General features: G+C 47.1%; 1 protein-coding gene across 4 annotated transcripts in view; it reads right to left on the minus strand.

Moving 5' to 3' along the window:
* The window catches only part of FNIP1 (folliculin interacting protein 1), a 71934-nt gene that overhangs the window by 7178 nt on the left and 48756 nt on the right, over positions 1-16000 (minus strand). For all 4 annotated transcript variants that reach the window (XM_075102947.1, XM_075102944.1, XM_075102945.1 and 1 more), the window contains 7 exons: positions 15252-15323; positions 14370-14505; positions 13616-13817; positions 12708-12793; positions 6156-6302; positions 4025-4194; positions 147-1572 (listed from right to left, as the gene is read on the minus strand). In XM_075102947.1, coding sequence (XP_074959048.1) covers positions 147-1572; positions 4025-4194; positions 6156-6302; positions 12708-12793; positions 13616-13817; positions 14370-14505; positions 15252-15323 — 2239 coding nt within the window. The remainder of the gene's footprint in view (positions 1-146; positions 1573-4024; positions 4195-6155; positions 6303-12707; positions 12794-13615; positions 13818-14369; positions 14506-15251; positions 15324-16000) is intronic.

A 16000-nucleotide genomic window follows, 5' to 3' on the forward strand; every position in this document is an offset into this window, starting at 1 on the left:
GATCTCTCTAGATTCTTTTACAACCAGCAAGCTCAAGAGACGCTTTTCCACCCGCTGATGCCAAGTTGGGCTACGTTCCTCCAAACACATGACACAAGAAGAGGCTCTATCTTTTTTAGGCTCTATTACTGCTGAACAGCACTTACCCAGGGAAGGGAATCTCATATTCTTCTGCCCAGTCTTCTTGCTCTCCTCCATAATAGTTACCGCTTGGTCTAGTTAGATCGTGACCTGTATCCTCACTTTCGCTGTCACCCAGGGCACTATCTGAACTCTCATTTCTTGGAATGTCCCAATCAATTCCCGGGCCGACTTTTTTCTCTACGTTTTGTCTGTCCCCATGGGGGACGCAAATAGAGATTTTCTCTCTTTGGTCCTGCTCATTAAAGCAGTTTTTGTAGGTCTCTTGTCGAACAGAGTCCATAAATTTACAAAACTCACTAGGCGGTTTGCTAGTCTTTGTACAGAGCTTTTTAGAAAACTCTAAACTACTGTTGTGAGCAAGAAGGTCTGGAGCTGCTTGCCCTGGAATATCATCAATAGTCCGGGTTTCAACTGAACTGTCGTCAGTAAAATATTCGTCAAACAGACTCATGCTCTCGGGGTTGTATGGATTGGGATTCCAGCTCTGATGCTCGCTAGCGACTTGAGGAAAGGGTTCAGCTGTCCCACAGTCTCTATTTTGGTCCTCGACAGTTTGTTTAGCTTCACAGTTCTGATCAGCAGACACTCCTTCCTCCGTTGCGGGCGGGCTGTGATGCCTAGCAATTTGTTCCACTACTGCCTGACTTCTGAGTTCGATGTCTGAATCTGGTGACATGGAATCTCCGATGAGGAAAGTCACCTTTGTCTGAGCTTCGGCAGCACTGCAAGGAAACGCGTCGCAGAAGAGCTTATCCGGCGGCTTCTTCTCCACAGCAATACCAGGTGATCTTGTCACGCCGACCGCCTGGTTGCCCGATTCCAGCGAGTCTTCGTTCCTCCACACGTTTGCTGCTGGCTCCAAACCAGCCTCGGTCACTACACGTTTTTCGGGTGAAGCTGACCCTGCGCACACCACGGTCTCTAGTTTTGTGTCCAGGCAGGGTCTCAATTGCTTAACATCCACAGCATCTTCCTGGCAATCGTCAGGAACAATAGTTCTGTTCTCATCCGAGGACGTTTCCAGCTCTACCTTAGGAGTGTTTTCCGCGTCTTCTCTCTCTTGCTGTGAAACACCTTCTATGTTTTGTGCAAGGGAAATCGGACATTTGCAATATTTGCAGCTACAGTTAGAAGTTCTCGTTTCTTCAGACTCCGTCGGTAGCAAGTTGCCCCTGTTCTTGTGCATTGTGACAAGCACATACTCCGATTCTTCTACTTCTCCTTTCTCCAGCGTGGTGGTTATAACAGTTCCAGGCATGACAATGGCTTCATCTTCCCCATTTTCTAGAAGATGCGTCTCTTGAAGTTCAGAGCATCTGATGAAGTAAGTAAGGAAATAAAGCAACCTCTGTACCAGGTCATGCCTTTTGCCAACCACAACTGTTTTTGCTAATCTCACAGGTGATCCGATAGCCCCATACAGGTCACCTAGAACAGGAAATAAGACAGACCATTATTTTGCATCTTTAAAATAAATTATTCTTCTAACAGGCAATTGTCGCGGCCGGTTTTCAAAGGCCAGGTCTACAAGAAAAATACTGAAGCAGAAGAGCGAGGACAGCTATGTTAGTATTTTGTTTTCTATACAGAGAATCCCAAAGATGCTGTTGGCATCGTATGTAAGGTGACACGCTGGTCAGGGAGACATCTGATCTCACATATTAGGGAGTATTCGCATCACCTAACCTCAGTGCCTAGCTCTGGAGGCTCATCTCCTGGGTTCCTTATATAGCCATGGGAGAGAGGAGTCATCTGCTCTGAATTACCCTGGACAGTCTGCAAACTGGGCTGAACTTTTACCCACCGAGAGAAGGCTGTGAGGAGACACAAACCTATGCCAAGAACGGGGGCAAAAGACGACAGTGGCGGGTGCACAGCTGGAGCCAACCTTCTTCTCTTCCCTCTCCTTGGAGCTCTACTACAGGTTGGATGGGTTGTTTTGACCGTACTCCAGACTCACCTGGGAAAGTGCCTGTGCATGGGTTGTTCTGGAGGTATTAGGGCACTGCATGAATGCAGGGATGGATGGACAAGGAACCCAAGAGGTCTCCAAGGCCAACCTAACCACAGTGGATCCCTTGAGTCCAGTGAGCTCTGAAATCAAGTCTTCTTGCCAAGTCCCTGGCCATTCCTGCCTATACGAGAACAGGGCAACCTCGCAAACCTTCCCCTTCCCTAACCAAATTCCATGAGAGTTTGTGTGCAAAGCAGGACAATCCAACTGGAGTAGGAAGCTCGTCTCTTCTTCTCTGCTGAGCAATTAGAAGACAGTACGACTAGCTACTCGATCGACTGGGCTTTGAGACCTTACCCCAGGGGGTTGCCTAGTCATAATCTCCTGTACTGTGTCGCTCCTTTGCCTCTTGTGTTGAGAGTACATTCATTTCTTACCAAAAGATGGATTTCCTTGATTTGCTCTTTCCAGAACCAGGCTTATTGACAGCAGCATCCCAAAAAGTAAAAATTGATTTTGCTTATAGAGGGAGGACCAGATGAATTGTAGAATCCCAGAATGGTTTGGGTTGGAAGGGACCTGAAAGATCACCTAGTTCCAACCCCCTGCCATGGGCAGGAACACTTTCCATTAGACCAGGTTGCTCAAAGCCCCATCCAGCCTGGCCTTGAACACCGCCAGGGATGGGGCATCCACAGCTTCTCTGGGCAGTTTAAAGCCATTACCCCTCGTCCTATAACTACATACCCTTGTAAAAAGTCCCTCTCCAGCTTTCCTGTAGGCCCCCTTCAGGTACTGGAATGCTGCTATAAGGTGTTCCCGCAGCCTTCTCTTCTCCAGGCTGAACAACCCCAACTCTCTCAGCCTGTCCGCGTAGGAGAGGTGCTCCAGTCCCCTGGTCATCTTCATGGCCCTCCTCTGGACTCGGTCTTACAGGTCCATGTCCGTCTTATGTTGGGAGCCCCAGAGCTGAACGCAGCACTGCAGGTGGGGTCTCACAAGAACAAAGCAGAGGGGAAGAATCACCTCCCTCACCCTGCTGGCCACGCTGCTTTTGATGCAGCCCAGGGTACGGTTGGCCTCTGGGTTGTGAGTGCATGTTGCCAGGTTACGTTGGGCTTCTCATCAGCCAACACCCCCAAGTCCTTCTCCTCAGGGCTGCTCTCAATCCATTCTCCACCCAGCCTGTATTTGTGCTTGGGATTGCCACGACCCACGTGCACGACCTTGCACTTGGCCTTGTTGAACTTCATGACGTTGGCACGGGCCCACCTCTCAAGCCTGTCAAGGTCCCTCTAGACAGCATCCCTTCCCTCCAGCATCTCAACTGCACCACACAGCTTGGTGTCACCGGCAAGCTTGCTGAGGGTGTGCTCGATCCCACTGTCCGTGGCACTGGCAAAGGTATTAAACAGCACCGGTCCCAATACCAGCCCCTGAGTAACGCCCCTCGTCACTGGTCTCCACTTGGACATCGAGCTGTTGACCGCAGCTCTTTGAGTGCGACCATCCAGCCAACTCCTTACCCACTGAGTGCTCCATCCAGCTAATCCATGTCTCTTCAATTTAGAGACAAGGATGTCGTGCAGGATGGTGCCAAATGCTTTGCACAAGGCCAGGTAGATGACGTCAGTTGCTCTTCCCTTGTTCTTCACCATCACCAGGGCAGGTGACCATAAGAGACCTGCCATAGATGACTGAAGAGGGCTTTACTTTTTGGCTGCCATTTTCTAACTGATCACATCTTAAGAAATTACAGCATATATAAAAAAGTACAGCGACCACCTCTATGCTTGAAATACGCACTTTTGTCTCATTTTGAATAAGAAAAAATTAACTCAGGGGGAAGTAACAAGCACACACAAAAACCACCGCGCGCGCACCCGTTGATGTAAAGCTGTTGGCTTAGAGATGTTTGCCACATACCGAGCTGTGCCCACAGTGGGTTGTACGGATGAGTTTTGGCCAGCATGTCCACGCTCTGGGAAGAATGCTTTTCCAGGAAGATTCTTATAGGCGGCTGGCCATTCGGCATGACGGTAGGGACCCAGGCCAAGTGGTTAGTCAGGACTGCGGTCAGTAAAGCTGGTAAAAACCTGAAAGCAAAATGTTCAACACCGTTTTTTTCCAGGTGCACACCAGGATGTTCAACTGACAGCAATTCTACAGTCTATATGGATCAAGGACTGCAGAAATAACCTAACAAAGTCAGCAGAGATCATCCCTTCCGTCTTGGTTCTTTGGGGAGAGAAGAGAGGGCTGTACCTTCCCTCCCACCCCTGCAAAGCTCTTTTATTAGAACACACATTTAAAGTGAGATGAAATATTTTAAACTTGTGGCGTCTCAGTTCCTCTGTTCGGCAATAATTATGAGACTTCCTATTTCGCAAGCTTTATGTTGTAAAATATCTCAAACCAACTTACATTGTTCGCTGTAAGAAAACGGTGGCACTGTGTGGCCTCCACACTCCAAGAAGGAGACCCCAAACCCTTAAGATCTCTGACTACTGATGAGAAGGAAGGCTATTGTTACCAAACCTGTAAAATAACTAGGTGCTGTAGTCTTTCATCTAACTGTTAGGCAATTTCAGCACATACAGCCGCTCCTTTTCAAAAATAACCCCCCCCAAAGTTCTGTAGCTGAGCCAGAAAGGCTGTGTCCTTACACTGGCAAAACAGTTTTCACTAACTAAGGAAGTCAGGTAAAAAAATGTGCTGAAAAGCATTAAATATCTGATTTATTGTAATGATAGAGCACGGTTTCTGCTCCGTGGAGGGAAGACTTTCCTTCCCAGTCCCCTTTCCCGGCAGGAGGAGCGTGCAGAAGCACAGCCCAAGAGCCTCCCGCACGCCGACAGATGGTGCTGGCGGCTGCCGCAGCAGCTCAGGTGCCCAGGGAGGAAAACAGTCAAACGCTACTGAGCCTCAAAATAATGCTATCTGAGTAGTTCACATGCATCAGGAACCCTGCAGTTTAAATTTAGCCCCATTTCCTCACTGGAGACAGCCAAAGGAGGAAAGGAGACTTAAAACTGGATTGAAAAGGATATGGGGCTTGATTTTCCTCTTGCTTCCATCAGTGTACGTGTGACTATATTTAAAATAAGGCAAGCAAACAAACCATAATAAATGACGATTTAAATGTAGCCAAGATGTACAGGGCTCAGAACGGTGGGGACCACAGGGGCTAATCCCAGGAAAAAGCTTCCACTGCCGTGGGAACTGGTCGTAAGAAAATACATCTGAACCCCTCACAACTCCCTGTGGTCTCTCCCATCGTGCTGAGGCAGGAGAAGGTGGACCACGCTGACCGCTAACTGTCACCCTCCCATCTGGGGGAGAGAAAAGATGACAAAGTTGGTGGCAAAGCTGGAAGATGGCGAGCAGCAGCCCCTTCCCCTGCGACCGCCCCTTCCCCGGAGCTAACAGCTGGTCTTTCAGTGCCATTCCCACTCAAACTTCACATGTTTGTGCTCGTTTTAGGACTTAAATGGAGCCAAACGCTTTAAAAACTTCCCCTATTTATGCCCTGGGGAAAGAGGATGAAGTGTTGACAAAAGAGTAAATTTATCAGATTCTCCTGAGTTTATCAAGAACATTCTCTTTCTCAATTTCTAACAACCGCTCACGGCTTTGCCCTGAGGGCAGAAAGGTGAGTACTAATGAAGCACACAGCTTCTTTAGTGGCATTTCACAGAAGTCAGGTTTAAGAGTAATTTGTGGTCAGACAGTATTACAGACACGGCTCTTACTGAATGTCTAACCTCGCTCATCATATGATAACTGATTTTGAAAGGTAGATTAATGCATTTCATAAGGTATGTTCACCCCCTTCCAGACGTACACACCCATCACGTGCTTCCCATGGACAGGTTTCAAATGTTTAGCCTCTACCAAGATTTAGAGGATTGTGGGGAAGCAGCATTTCATGAGATACTTTCTTTTTTGGTTTAGAAATAAGATATTTACGGATGGTCTTTCGATTCTTCGATTACCCAGAGATTGAAGTGCAAAGGCATAAACACAGATGTAATTTAAAAACTTAAATCCACCATACTGGTTTTTAGAAGCATTTTCCATCAAGAAAGTGAATTCCTTCATGAAGCGATGGCAAAGCTGGTTCTTTTCTGGTGTCCCCGACATCATAGTAAGCCAGACAGGCTCCCCAATCCGCGGCATCGTGTAGAGGTTGCAAATAGTCGTTCTAGAAAACAAAAAATCCGCACGATTAAATAACATAACGAAAGGCAGAGATCCCTGTTCGAAGACTTCACTGCAACGGTTAGTTCCAGCTGTCATTTCTATCAGAAACAAAGTTTCTCTCATCAGCCATTACCCAAACCATGTTGTTCATTAAATAGTATGAATTCACCCTTCCACCTCGGAGCGTTAAGGCCCTTCATGCATGTGCCTGAACTGATCCCGAGCACAGTAACCTTCGCTGTCAGAAGTCAAGAGCTGCCCCGTTCCCAATGGAGAAGAAATGACATTTTTTTTTCTAGTTATCATCTCCCTGCTTTCTATTTCATTCAAAACATGTAAATCCTCCATAGTTCTGCTTGATTTATGACTAGGGCAAGTTAATGTGACTTGTAAAAATACCTTAACGTCCTCCTTGCTTTAAAAAATATCGGTATATCTCCAGGCCAAACCCACCAAGGTGCAGATTTGTAGAGAAGGGGGCCAGGTTACTTCTTTAGCTTTAAATAAAGTATATGAGGGTCAAAGTTGCCCCACGCTTTCAAGGACTATGCAGCTACCCACATCCTTTTTGACTCTACAGAGGACAGTAAATGTATAAATGAAACTTTGGCTCTGCAGTAAACCACCAGATTAAAACCCCTCGGATTACTGTTAAACTCCTCTAAAATCTAAACCAGAATATAGTTTTGTTTTAAGTGCAATGCCTATGTTATGACACTATGGGAACCTGTATTTTCAGCACAGTAAAAACGTAAGCCTGAAAAAAACCCAAAACAACAAAGGAAATGACCGATCAATTCAGGTTTCTCCCCACCAAATGCACTACTTTTTCTATACGAGACCTTTTTGTTTTACAAGATGAAGATTTACATTATCCCATTATCCCTAGTGCCACCCTTGATTTAATAAAGATCATCTCTGGATATGTTGGGCTAAAAACGTATAGACACTTCCAGAAGTAAAGCAGTGGCTGTGCACGTCGGGCAGGCAAACCCACTCGGGCAGCAGCTGCCAAATCTTCCGTGGTTTAATGTTTAAAGTGAAACTCCCTAGGAAGCGAGAGCCCGGCACGTCAGCAGCGGAGCAGCACGCAACGGCGCCGGTACGAGGGGCGCTCGGGGGAGGGAGGAGTTACTCCCCGGTTGTTCCGCAGAGAAGAAAGCAGCTGTGCGGTGACAAGACCCCCAGCGCAGCTCCCCAGAGGGCGGCAAAGGTGACGGTGCACCGTGCCGAAGTCACCGGGACTGCTCACGAAGAGAGGGGGCGAGGGGGGCAATGGCTTCTTCTGCCTTATTTTTAATACCAGTTTTCATTAAACACAAAATCCATCCTGTGTGTTCAATAAGAGTCAAAATCAACCCTGTCCTCCTCAAAGGTTTGATCGTCACACTCCACCGCCACAGGCATGACCAGAAAGCCAAAAAACAGTCAGTGGGCTGGAGAGGGGGAAACTCAAGTTCCCAGACCCACCAGTGCTCAGAGGGCTTGCTGGTCGCTGGGTCAGTGTAGAGCAGTCTCGGAGCTGCTCTAGGTTAATCCTCTGCTGCTGGTCCTCCCTTGGGAGGAAAGCACAGCCGGGTTACAGACCTGGGCACAACAGTCCGGCCAGGCTAGGCACGAGTGGGGCATGCAGCTGGGGGACGCCGGTGCTGCGGGGGGGACCGGGGGGGCTCCGGCAGCACAGCACCCCTGGGGCACCGGGATTTCATGCCTCGGCAGTAGCAAGCTGGGACTCGAGGTGGGATTATTAAGGGAAAGCTTTCTGTTCACAGCCCATTAACTGGAGTGGATGTTAAAGAGGCCCAAGGAAAGGGAGCAACCCCAAGTCCAGGGACTTCAAAGCTCAAAACAAGTATTGAAACTTACACTCCCCAGACACAGCTGACCTTAGAAGCTGAAGATAAATCGCAAAACTTAACATAAAATGCAGCTTATTTCTCGTTTGTATGCAAACTAACCCAAGCCTCTTGCAGCTCAGCTGTTTTGAAAAAAGAAACTACTTCTATACTGAAACCAACATATTAAAATACTTGTTTTCGCTGAAAAGATAGACCGAGTCTTGTGATACGTTATTTACTATTCTGGTAACCCTGGCTGCATCTGCAACTGATAGTGTTTCCTCAGAGAGAGATCAGATTGCCCTGGCCGGCGGCCAGCAGGCATGTGACTGCAGTGCAGGGAACCCTCCATGCCAGCGCAGGCAGCAATGGCACAGAAACCAAGGGCAAGGATTAACTGCTTTCCAGCTCTGCAAACACAGAGGGAAACACTCTCCTTCCATTTATTAAAGAACAAAACAAAACAAAACCCAAACAAACAAACAAAAAAACAACCTAAAAAAGCCAAACCCAAAACACTACAGAGGGAAGTTAACCAGATTTAAAAATAAGAAGTGTTAAAAATCAAACTGACCCCTCTTGGCCATCTGCAGCAAGCAGCCCCCTCCCCTCCGCCCGCCGCCCCCCACGCACACCAGCACGCAAGGGAAAGTTCAGTTAAAGAGAGACTCTTTTCTTTCGAGTGTTCCAGTACATTTAAAATGGTTTATATCTGGAAATGCTTCTGGGAGGCTGAACTCCAGCCTGGAGCTCACAGGCACCAGCGATGGGCGCAGCAGGGGCTGGGGGGGAGCTCCTCAGGAAACACCTTTGCATCTAACAGCGGCGTGAAACCAAAGCACGGCCCAGCCACACGAAAATGCAGACCTGAGCAAACCCCCTCCTGCAAACCCCGTGGGGTTTGGCTGCTCGGCAGGCGCAGATGGCACGGAGGCAGACAGGACGGCGCTTGCGGGGCCGCGGCAGCCGCCCTCCGCACGGTCAGGTGTTGTGCTGCTCTCTGCTTCCTGCTTCACCCTCACCCAAACACACCCGCAAACCTCCCCGGCCTTTGTCCTGCATTTTAGTACCAGCCCAAGACATCTTTCCCCTGCTGCTGTACAAACCGAACGAGCCAGATGGCTCCTCGTGGATGAGCGCATCCCCCTGCAGCCCCCTTCCTCCCTAAGGGAAACGCTTCTGACCCTTGGCACTGCGCTGCGAGAGCTCCTCGGCTATTTAAGAGTTGCAATATAATAGCAAAGCTTAGCATCTCTTTAGGGATTGTTTCAAAAAAGAAACCATCGGTGGTTTATAAAACTTAATTCCCATGCATTTGCTCCCTACCCTCATTCCTTGCTTCCAAAGGTGATTTTTCCTTAAAAAGGAAAAAGGGAGCGAAGGCAATAATTGCTGCAACGCGTGCAGGAGCGGGGCTCGCCCGCGCAGGGAGCCCATGCGACCCCTGTGCCCATGCACGGGGGCCAGCAAGCACCGCCAAGCAAAATGCACCACTCGGGTTGCAGCAGCATAAGCTGCTTAAAAATTACTGGCAAAAAATAGGATCAAATTTGGCTGCCAGAAAGCAGAGAGGGGTGTTTCCCTACGCCTTGTGCCCGGTGTTTCCTTGCTAGCCTGTGTATCTGCCACACAGGTATTAGTCAGATGCATAATCTGTATTATCAATGTGCTGCACTGGCCTCGGGGACTGGGGGAGTTGAAATGTTTATGCAAGTACAGTAGCTTACTTCATAAGTCATGTGTCTGCACAGCTGACATCCAAAGAGAGTTTTAAGCCTCTAAATCAAGCTAAATCCATCAGTGCTTTAGAAAATTAAAAATTGCTGTAAACTGAATAATGATGCAAGGGTAGGCCTGGAGCTGGGCACCAAATTGATGGCAAATTTATCAATGGCATCAACATGCAGAAGCAGCCTAGGCCTTTCAGAGAGGGCAACTTTGCTTTTCCTTGGATGAGACTGCAAGAGCAAAGGAAGGAGCCTGTTTTTCTGTCTTCTTTTCTCCCCCTCCATCCTCTAGTACGAGCAGGTAAATGCCTGTGAATGCCTGGCTGACCCTGCCGCCAGCTCCTTACAGCGACCCTGCTTGCAGGCTGACCTACAGCCACAGCACCTTCCCTGCAGAGGGGGACTTTTGGGTGGCAGGAGGCTACGGTAACAACCGTCACACTCCTTCCTCCCTCCTCTGATCGGCACGGCAGCGTGCAGTCGGTCCCCCAAGCCCCAGTGATTTGAGGTTGTTCTCATCACCATAGGTGTGCGTATCGGCTACACTTGAGAACCTCTGAAAGTCCGGGTTTTTTAAAAACAAAACAAAACAACAAAAAACCTCCTTAAAAAAAAAAACAAAAACAAAAAGATGACTGCAATGAGTTAAACCAACACAGGATTACGTTTTAGAAACACCAACCCACTGAAGTCAGCACCCTTCTTCCCTCCAGCACAATTTGCTAAGAGGGCAGGAATCAACGCAAGTCTCAGGTTCACCAAAGGACTCGGGCTCCTGACTTCCCCGTGACTTCAGTGGGAAAGCAGACGCCTAAAGAGATAACAGTGGCCTAAATGGGTTTGCTGAACCTGTGCCAAAGAATCTCTGCATCCAGCCTTCAGTATTTAAATATGCCTGTTTTTTTTTTTTTCCTTCTTACCAGACGCATATTGCGTTGCTTTGAAAAGCCAGTGGCTCTCGCATGTTAGAGAAGCGCTTTTCCTGACGGCAGCACACACTGCCAGCCCGAGACACTGCGGAGGCACGAGGACCTTGCCCGCCCGCAGGACCGGCCCGGGCTGGGGGCACCGGCTGGTCTGCGCCTCTGAATGCACTTGCTTTTTTAAAACAACAGAACAAAACTAAAAAACCAAAAAACCCAGAACTGCCGAAGTCTGCTGCCCCAGGAAATTCATTTATATGAAATTAAACTGGATTTAATTTACCTCGTTACACTATTAAAGAGTAATATTTATATCGCCATGGAAACCTCTGCATAAAACTGGTAGTTAGACACATGCTTCCAGTGCTGGTTACGCAACGGCCGTGTCATGTGAATGATCGCGCCTTACAGCGGCTCAGCAGAGTGCCAATCCTCCGATGTCCGGCGGGACATTGTTTTCCTCCTCAGCCCAACACGCGCGGCTTTTCTCGTCCCGTCCCAGCTCCGCGCCGCCGAGCTTCCCTCCAAGGAGGGGAAAGCTAGCAAGGGGGATTTGGCTTGTGTTTTCAGAGTTATTTTTCCTGTGTGTGACTCGGGATACGCGCCCCTCCCCACCGCGCTGGAACTGTTTAACTTGGAAGGACAAAGGAGAACAGGCAAAGTCCGCTGGATGTATCTTGAGGGGGGATGTTTTGGGGGAAGTTTTGGGAAAACAGCTGGGGAGGTGGTGTTATCAGGGGGTGGGAATGCAGAGGAATGGCTCTGGGAGAGGACGGGGAGGAGAGGCAGAGCGCAGCTGGGGGGAGCGGAGGAACCACCGTGGCTGCTCAGAGTTGCCGAACTTGTCTCGGGCCCCTGGGCAGGATCGGCTGCTCCCAGCAGTCACGAGCTCCCTCTGCTCCTTCTCTTGGCACTGCTTATCCCATCCACCTCTCACCGCAGGCCCACGTGCTCGCTCTTCCCTGCCTCCTGTCCCTACCGAACGTAACCTCTGCCCTCCCTCGCAGCCACACAGAGGTGAGGTTCTCAGAAATAAAAGATCTTAAAGAATATCCTGTGCCTTCATGCTGCAACACGACCTAATCCATGGCATTCAGGTAGTAAGTGGAATTGTAGAAAAATGAGTGAGCCCTCACGGTCCTTCACTGTTTGGTAAAATACATCCCGATGTCAGGACTTTCTTTTTACAACATCAGAGCGCTGCCTTCTATAACGTCTTTAAAAAGTTGCCCTACACTGGTTGTAAAAGGAAGCACCCTGCCACTCCCATCTGAGAGATGAATCACTTGAAACAGATGGATTTCATCTTAATTCCCTCCCCATGACTTAAACTCCGGAAAGAAAATACACTTAAATGCCAGGGATGTGCTTATCTGCGTTACTTTGTATATTAACTGTTGAATAGAGATGCTCTGCAGGTACTGATAGCAAGAGATTACAGTGCTGCATTTCACTGTGTGAAAAAGACAGTCGTCCTCCGTAGCTGGTTGCCTGAAACCCCTTTAGAGCAGAATTTAGAGCAGGCTAAAGGCCTTGCTTTGCTCACACGTCAGGAAAACGTACACTAGAGGAGGATTTCCCTAACACGGCTCTGCAATTCTTTTCCTCCCTCTCAACGGGCCATAAAAGATAATTTAAGAGGCTGCTGGGAGCTTCATTCCTCCTTAAAGCACAGAAAACCTCGATCACCTTCGTCCTGTTCACACGGAGCCGTGATGGATACACACACCTGGCAAAGCCTAAAACCACAAACAGATTATAAAGGCTTGCTACCACCAGTACCTTTGCTGTACTTACTTTTGCAGAAGACTTTAGACATTTTAAGTTACTCATCCTGCGCTAAGGAGAAGATCCTTCTAAAACGGACTTGAGTGCTTTTGAAGAAACAGACACAAAAGGCAGGAGACAAACTGCTCACCTGAATTCATTAAGGGCATCAACGATTCTGTTATATGCCAAACTCCGCTGACTGGCATCAGCTGATCTACGACTCATTTTCATAGCCTTGAAAACAATCATTAAACAGATAAGTAACACATAGCTATGGAAGCACAGAAAATGGAAAACAAAGTCATGTGTTTGACTTTATCTTTCACGCAACTAGTCATGCAAATAATTTTTTTTTAAGCGATAAAACGATGGTACAAGTGCCAACTTTCATATCTGAGGAAAGATAGGTGAGGCACATGCATCTGCAGCCTCTGCTGCTGCTCTGTGTTTCGTCATTCAAGGCATAAAAGGGGCCAAAGTTTTCACTGCAGTGGCAAAGTAACCACTAAGTATTTCCTAGAAGAGAGATTTGAAGTAAATCTAACCGCACATTTGAAACTTCAATCTGTGAAATTTTCCTATGCATCAGAATCAGGGGGTTTAAAAAAAAAAAAAAAGAGAGAAAGAAAAAAAGCTCGATATTTATTTACAGCCTCAAATAGCCTAAAGACAGGTTCTGACCCTGCGATCCACTAGACTCAGCTAGAGCTGAAGCAGGGAGGCAGAGGTGGCCTTAAAAGCACCTTTCCCCGGTGGCTGATCCAGGGCTTGCTGGGAGCGCACACAGCCTAGTGACTGTTCTGGCTCTCAGCACGCCCTGTAGCGTGATGCAGCATGCTCTGTCCTCACCCTGTGCCGTGCTTTTGCTAGCAATAAGAAACATCATCAAAGATGCTGTGGAGCAAAGCTCTTCTCTGGTGCAATTCCAATACCCAGCGGCAAGTTGATCCCACTTTTGTAAACTAGTAACAAGAGTTAGGAATTAAATCTGACAGGGCTGGCGGGGGGGGAACACAGAGAAAAACAAGTGTGAGAATTGGAAGAGACTGTGTTTACCTGTTCTATTGCACTCTTCAGTTTGTTCATGTGACTCTCAAAAAGAGGAAAGTGTGAGAAGAAGAACTCGTTAAATTTGTTGTTTTCATCCTCATCTCTTGAGAGTGAAAAAATAACTCCAATCGCTATCTTTTTCTTCCTAACAATTCCTGGGCTAGGACCAGAGCTGTCATCTGACAAGTTAAAGCTTTCATCCATGGACCTTGAAGCATGAAAAAAAATAGGAAGTTGATGTAATCCACTGCTTAAAGTTACACTTTGGTTTCCTGCGTAGTTCAGTTCTTGAACATTTACCTTCAATAAACACCTTTGGTTTGCGTGTATTGTCAAATCATCACCTTTGAGAACATCGACTTTGCAATTTTTTACAAGCAACCATTAATTGATCCTGCAGCCACAAAAGCTGGAACCAGACTCAACGTGTTTGCGGGATCAGAATACGATATTCTAGTTCTTTCTCATCTCTGCCAAGAATTTGTGTTTTGAGTAGGATTTTAGAGCTTCTTATCCTCAAAAGTGCAGCCTACAGGTTTTCGTTTTGCTGAAGGCTCCCTAGTCAGTGCAAAACAATGAATGCCATGAAGAAAACGGATACTAAAAAGGATCAGGCGTTGAAGTGCAGCCTGACTTACACCTCTGTAAATACCCCACAAAAAGCAACAGCAAGAGCAGATGTACGTATGCAAGAGCAGAATCAAGCTGACAACGGTGGAACATTTATGGGCAGCAACCAGCATTTTCGTTCCCAGCTCACCATCGAGGGAAGACCCCGTTCTCCAAGCTGGTAGTCTGACTGCGACGCCAACGCCGCTGGTAACTGCTAGCACAGCTTTTGTTAAACGAAGAGCCCGGAGATGGAAACGGAGTGATGAGCAGACTGCTGAGAGATGCTGCAATACGAAGAGGAATAAATAAAAATCTCTCCAGAAGATAGAGCATTTGGAAAAATAACACCAGCAACTAAACGAAGCCCCTCGAGATAAACTGGGGTTGCTGCCCAAGTGCCTTCTCTTTTGAATATCTATGTTTCTCATCCAAAAATAACCAGTTTGTAATAACATTAACAAGATCTACAAGCACTACAGGGGTGGGACAGTCCTGCAGCTTTACGTAACAGGCAACATACACGCTGCACCTTGCTTGTCAGCCCTGAGTATCGGGAAAAAATCCTCTGTGGGAAGGAGCAATGCTCATCGCATCCTTTAATAGCCTTTCCAGTTCTAACCTTAAGTGCCCAATACCCTGAATTTGGGGGGAGGAGAGGGGTGCTGTGGGGGAGAATTATCGTTTTAACGTTACCGTCCTCCTCAGATTGGAAAGGAGATGACAACAAGTATCGTTTAGAAATGCTGCAAACTCATTTCAATATTTAATTTGGCTTGCTTAGTTGCAGCACGCTTTAATGAAGTGCGTTGCTGTTCAGATTACCTCTGCGAGGCTCCTAATGCAACACCCTTGACGCCTACAACGTTTCTACATATACGTATAGGTGTGCATTAACGCTTAATACATAGCACAACAGAACAATCACATTTCAGCCCAGGAAAAACTATTTGCTGATGTCTAGACACCTCAGTGACAAATATTACTGAATATTTGTGGAGTCTACGGGGTTAATGCGTGGAACCGACATTACCAGATCTTGCTATACCGCTGTCTCTGTCCTCATTCTGCTCCCTCCCAGGCATATCCATAGGGTTGCTATGAACTGTAAAACAAGGAATACCAATGAGCAGGGGAATATACAGTTCCTTTCTTGTTTGCAGATCTCCATGTAATTAATGAAACAAAAACATGCTCATTAATTCAGATCAACAGCACTGCACAAGGCCATCACCAAGAAAGGCTGCTTAGCTGAACAAGCCAAAACACTCATCTGAAAAGCTTGTATGTATTTTTCTGAAGTCCATATATCTATTTTAGTACAAACTACAACTAGTGGGCTTTGTTTCTTTACAGATATTTTTCAATGAAATTTTAATGTACCAAAAGGACGTTGGTCACATTGGTAGTGCTCAGTCTATAGACAAAAAAAACCCCACCAAAAACCAATACACACACAACTTTGTTCATATACCAGCTTTCTCAGGTATTATAATTTTAAAAGGATTTTACAATGCTGTCTTGAAGAAAATAAATGCTTTTAAATTGTGAGCAGTGCATTGGTTGTTCAACTAAGTCGTAAGCTGTCCAGATTCACGGTCTGCATATGCACAAGATCAGAAGTGTCTCAGGCTCAATAGTCTTTAAATGTGATATATTTTACAAATACGTGGGTGAAGTAAAAGCTACTCAGCCATGGAAATAAGACCCAGCCACTACAAGCAAGAAATGTCCATTTTACATGAACCTAGGTTAGCTTTGGTTTTTACAGTTTGGTTGAAA

The sequence above is a fragment of the Phalacrocorax aristotelis genome, chromosome 8, assembly GCF_949628215.1.
Source record: "Phalacrocorax aristotelis chromosome 8, bGulAri2.1, whole genome shotgun sequence".
In the NCBI taxonomy this organism is placed as follows: domain Eukaryota; kingdom Metazoa; phylum Chordata; class Aves; order Suliformes; family Phalacrocoracidae; genus Phalacrocorax; species Phalacrocorax aristotelis.